Source organism: Anguilla anguilla, chromosome 6 (assembly GCF_013347855.1).
Source record: "Anguilla anguilla isolate fAngAng1 chromosome 6, fAngAng1.pri, whole genome shotgun sequence".
Classification (NCBI taxonomy): Eukaryota; Metazoa; Chordata; class Actinopteri; order Anguilliformes; family Anguillidae; genus Anguilla; species Anguilla anguilla.
Window position 1 is genome coordinate 47,539,283 of NC_049206.1, and position 5,877 is coordinate 47,545,159.

Genomic DNA, 5,877 nt, shown 5'->3' on the forward strand with positions numbered 1-5,877 from the left:
ATATGTACCTGTGCTCATTGCCTTTAATTTTTCTGGACAAAATTGTACCAACCTGTACACCGGCATGTTTTCTTAAATAGTGGAAGCTAGCAAGGGCTTTGTATTGTAGTCATGGAAGTAGCAACTTATAATTCCTTATTGCAAGTTCTCATTTGAACAGAGGGGGGAGGGGCGCTAAGCACCAACATGCGACGCTAGCTAGGCTAATTTGATGCCACGACTTTGCCCCAAGATTACAATCTTCACACGAATGATCAGCGTTCACAATTATCATTACAAACGAATAAATTCAAAACAATAATACAAATAACAGCAATATAAACAACACCAATAATAATAATAATAATAATAATAATAATAATAATAATATGTGTATATTATTGGCCTAGGCCAATATCACTATCAATAAAGTGATATAGGCCCATACATTGAAGGTCACTCATAAATTTGATTGAGTTTTGTTGTTATTAGGAGATATGTGTAAGTTTGTAATCCACAGATGCAACAGATGCAAGTTGTAAGCTATAGCCTACAACTTTAGGCAAGCTCTGTTTTACATGAAGATACGCAAAAACGTTTGAATTTCCTTGAGGAATAACACTGTCTTCCTCTTATTACGACAAGAACATACAGACAGTGGTGAAATAAAGTTATAATTTAGAACGTATACGTGAAAAAACAACAATGAAATAACTAAAATAATTAAAAGGTTACTGAGTAAAAGTAAACTTGACCAATGCATATTTAATCTGTATTACAAAGCACATCGTTCTAAAATGAAAAACGTAACAATAGGCCTAGTAATGGAAGAAATGAATAAGTTATCAGGGATATTGCTCTACCAGCAAAAATATTAAATTTGTTGATAAACTACGCATGGCGGATTCAGGCATACGCGTATGTTTCATTTCAACTTTGGGAGAAACACACTGCTGGGCAACATATTCTCCAACTGAGGGGGACAATAAATTCGTTGATAATACTGGGGGTCTATCTCTCTCCCCCAGACACGCACGTGCTCTTCTAATGATCAGAATTCAGTTATTGGGACATCTCCGGTTCAAATTTCGAACAGACAATAATTTCAACTGACTGCGACAACTGACATGCTAAAATATCCAGTATTTTAGTTGATGTGGACAACCATTTAGAATGTCGTAGTAAAATGATCACCGTGTGACCTTTTTATTTTCTGAAGGACAACATACAATGCAGAATAAAAAAAGCGCAACGCTCGCACGCACGCTTGCTGATACACACGATTTTCACCAACAATTTTTCATGTTCGGTATTTTTAGATTTTCTTTCAGGTAAAATATGCTAAACTTTGATTTCCCAAGTCCTCACATAAGACTGACATTGAAACATTAAAAAACATGATGCATCTTGTTTCAAAAATGTATCTTTATTGTCTGTAATCACAGGTGTGGCAAAATATCAGTTGCGTGTTTTCAAGTTCCATTAGAATCTACAGGTATCCGACTTGATCAAAGGTATGCTTATAATATTACACCCCTATTCTTATTTATTTTTCACCACGGGATTGATACCTTATTTTGAAGTGCCGTCCTTTGGGGAAAATGCTTAAGACACATAAAGGTTGGATTAATAATGTCGGAGACCCCTTATCTGTGCTCTTGAACTTTATTTTAAAAAGTGTAATATTTCCCGTTAGAATTGGGAGAAGAGTGCTCAACAGCACATTATGTACATTTTAAAGAATAAATTAGTCGTATGATCTAAATGTCAAATCTAATTTTCGGACACATTTTAACTGCATATGGATCAAGACTAAAAGCCAACATAAAAAGGGTAAATTCGGTTAATCAAACATTTTTGTTGGCATCACTGCTTATCTTAATATGTAAGTAAAAACACTCCTCAATTATCCTGGTAAAATGTCAATGGCTATTGTTTGCTCGTTTAGGATGTTGCTCCGCCCCCTGTGTTTTGTCGTAAACCTGGCGTCTGGCTACAATAAACCCGAGGTTAGAGCGTCCAGGGCTCGCCTCCTATTCCAAGGCGCTCAATCGTAACTCAACGACGAGCACTCTCCTACGTAGACATCCAGCAGGAGAGGCTAATACCACACCACAGGCTGAGACGCGCTCCACAAAATATACCTGCGGGCTGAACAATGTCCTTGAGCCCAAAGCACACAACGCCTTTCTCCGTGACAGATATTTTGAGCCCAATTGAGGAGACATACAAGAAGTTCGGTGGCATGGATAGCGCAGGTAGCCTCACCTCTCCGCTTGGAGCTTACCGACAACCGCAGGTTTCTCAGTCGAGCATGCAACAGCACACCGTGGGCCATAACGCCGCGGTGGCGACCACCTACCACATGCCACACAGCGTTTCCCAGTTCTCGCACAGTGCCATGGGGGGATATTGCAATGGGAGCATTGGCAACATGGGTGACCTGCCATCTTACCAGGAAACCATGAGGAACAGCGCAGCAGCAACCGGCTGGTACGGGACGAATCCCGACCCTAGATATTCAACAAGTAAGTTGTACACAGATTTTTTTAAATACTATTTTTATTCAAATCAATTTATTTTTCAGCATAAATATTAAAAAATATTGTCATTTTTAAATGTCAAATTTGACGACGAATGCATTTTGTAAAACTTTTAATTTGCACTTGCTCTAGGTTATAATACATTGTGCAAGACGGCTAGTTTAAATATTAGAGCCATTTTCCGTATTCACTGGTGATTATATTTTTAATCTATGTATTCAGAATCAGATAAATGTGTAGCCTACTCTTCTTATGACAAATTAAAAATTACAAACCAGAATGACCGTAGTAGACTGCACTTTTGGTTGCATTGCTGATTATTGATAGGTTTTCGAATACATTTTAAGTTTCCAGATTCATGGGACCATCAACCGGAATGAATATGACGGGAATGGGTACGCTGACAGGAATGGACGCCACCAAATCAATGGTAACACTGCACGCTGCGCCCCGGAGGAAGCGGAGAGTTCTGTTTTCACAGGCCCAGGTTTACGAACTTGAGAGGAGATTTAAACAACAGAAATATCTTTCTGCGCCCGAGAGGGAGCACTTAGCCAGCATGATTCACCTCACTCCTACTCAAGTTAAAATCTGGTTCCAGAACCACAGATACAAAATGAAGCGGCAGGCCAAGGACAAAGTTGCCCAGCAGCTACAGCAGGATAACGGCAACTTGTGCCAGCAGCAACAGTCGCCGAGGCGCGTAGCCGTTCCGGTTCTAGTTAAGGACGGTAAACCGTGTCAGAACGGCTCCAGCACACCGACGCCGCCACAACAGCACGCCCATCTTCATCATCAGCAGCAAAACGGCTCTGGGGGAGTGATCCCAGCTCCTAGCAATACGATTAACCAACATCAAAACCAACAAGTAAATACTTTAACCCAGGCCCAAGAACAGGAAGAAATGTCACCCAGTCCCCCTTCCCTACACAGCCAGATGGGCGGCATGGCACAGATCGACACGTCCGTCATAGATTACACCGGTAATATGGTCAACGCAAACCTGCTTTATAGCAGAGCTTGGTAGGGCGGATTATACATTTCTTTTTAATGTGGAGATACAGTGCTGGGAGAACAGGCAGAAATCGCACCAAGCATCCCTGAAGACTATTCATGGATCATCAGGACTGCTGACAATTTCTTTATCTTTTCAAAGGGCAACTATTTTAGCAAAATAAATGGTTGCCCAGCATGTGTGTTAAAATGTTGGACTTTATTATTGTGTGATTATGATGGTTCAAGAGGGGAATTAATGCTGCTCCACATTTCGTGGGAATTCTAGGGGTGGCGGGTGAGGTATAATACCCAAATGAATTACCACTGTATCACAATATTCTACCTGATATTTTATTATTGTTGAAATAAGTAAACATTAGTTTAATGAAAACTGATACTGTATATTTGGCTAACATACGAGACCGAGTTTACCTGTATTATAGGCTACTTGTTATACGTTTTTAAAAAAGGCGTTTCTTTTTGTAAGTTAACGGGCACGTGACGGTTACTATATATCACGCATACATATCAAACACATTTAACGTTAACAATAAATCGCTTGAAGCGCAAGCCATTTCTGAGCAATTAATTGTATGTTCTATTGGGAGTGCATTTTCCTGATGACAAAACAACCCGAACTGGAAAGCGTGGTCAACGGGAGTATAGCATATTCTGCAACATCTAGGCTACATCAGGGTTGGCAGCCTTCGTAAAGAAATGAGACAAATACAGAAGTATACTTAAAGTTATTGAATAGTTTAATGATATTTTATTTATTGTACTTTTTAAAATGATAAAAACCTTTAAATAATTTGGTTGCGCACACCATTGTTTAGTAGAGCGTTATACACGGATTTTTAGCATTTGATTCTCAAATAGGCTACAATTGGTTTACCAACATGTTCCTATAAAACATTCACCATTAAATGCAAACAAACTTATGGCACGGACAGGAGATTCATTTCTCATGTTTTTCCTCAGTGAGGAGTCCATCAGTCAGACTTGAGCCTAATACCAGTAGTGACCTAACGAGATAGACCTACACAATATCACATGTGAAATGCATTCCAGATTAAGGATATCAAAATCTTAAGACTGTCGTTTTATTAGATCAAAATAGTATATAATATTGAACATGGATAAGCTCGCTAAGTTCCCTAATTTAATTAAAATTAGGCTAAACCTTATTCCAGGACACAATTGCGCTACCACACGACTGAGAAAATATTTCAGGATTTATAAGCTCGTGTATTCATTGGTAACTTCCGCCAAATAAATTGGTTACATTTTCTTTAGTGAATTTAATTCCTGTTCATCCACGGTCGTGTCATATGCACACATTTGTTCAATTCGTTTTAATGGCACATGAAACTTTATAGGAGACTACTCTTAAAATTATTTTTTTCAATCTTTAAACTACCTACCAATTGGCTATGGAGCATACATATGCTTCTGGCCTTTACTGCGCACTCGCAGTCAAATTCAAAACATCAAATTCAATCTTAGTACTGTACTCGACAATTTTCAGTTACTGTTAGTCTACCTCTTACAATACTATATTTAAGCCCTACATGTCTTAAGAGAAAAAGTTAACTAATTTAGACACTGGTTTTAATCTAAAAAGCATACGAACAACGTAGATAAGCTGGACAACAATTAAATTCGTTTGCTCTGCAACAACAATTACAATTCATAAGAACCAGCTGCATTTCAACTGTAGGTCTCACTTGCCAGGAATGTAGATCATTATTGTGCTGCATTTGGAACATTACGCAGGGAAAGGGAAAGCGAATGTATGTACATTTTCCACAGTTAAGGTCATTAAGAAGTTTTAATTGCAGAAAACATCTTGTTTTGGCTCACAAATATGTTGCCTACATATCAGTAATATCTACAATTTCAAAAGAAAATAAACTGAAACATGGCGTGCGCTACATTCTCTAATGTTGTTGGATTGAAATTTGTCAAGATCATATTGCAAAACATATTTTCTTCGGCATTTTAAAAGTTCTCGATGCAAGTTATTAAATGCGGAAGTTCAGGCGAAATTAACTCTGCAACTGGACATCCTACCAACATACCAAATAATTTGCAATGTAAATTCGAATAGTCTTTTCCGAAAAAAGCTGACCCGTATCAACTGCTGTGAATGATAAAGCAATTTTTCCGACGTCTGTCCTCCGCAACTCGAATTTAAGCAAAGCCAACTTTCTACATTCCTTATTATACGCCCTCTTTTTCCATCAATCGCTGTAACTCCTGAAATGCCGTTATGCTGTGAAGTGGCCAGTGTTTCATACGTATTCCGTGAAATATAACTAATACATTACAGAACTGGAAATCATACGACCTTTTTTTT

At 38.4% G+C, this 5,877-nt stretch overlaps 1 protein-coding gene across 1 annotated transcript; it reads left to right on the forward strand.

The window, feature by feature from the left end:
- The first annotated feature begins 1,995 nt into the window (after positions 1-1,995).
- On the forward strand, positions 1,996-5,107 carry LOC118230054 (homeobox protein Nkx-2.4-like). The gene is made up of 2 exons (XM_035422772.1): positions 1,996-2,507; positions 2,870-5,107. Exons 1-2 carry the CDS (start codon positions 2,138-2,140, stop codon positions 3,547-3,549), a joined length of 1,050 nt encoding a protein of 349 aa, XP_035278663.1. The 5' UTR covers positions 1,996-2,137; the 3' UTR covers positions 3,550-5,107.
- Positions 5,108-5,877: the final 770 nt, after the last annotated feature.

What these genes read in the sequence shown, in the direction of transcription:
- LOC118230054 (XM_035422772.1), top strand. Translation starts at nt 2,138, where the DNA reads ATGTCCTTGAGCCCAAAGCACACAACGCCTTTCTCCGTGACAGATATT. An exon ending in CGACCCTAGATATTCAACAA is followed by an intron (nt 2,508 to 2,869) that starts GTAAGTTGTACA and finishes ATACATTTTAAG; the next exon opens with TTTCCAGATTCATGGGACCA.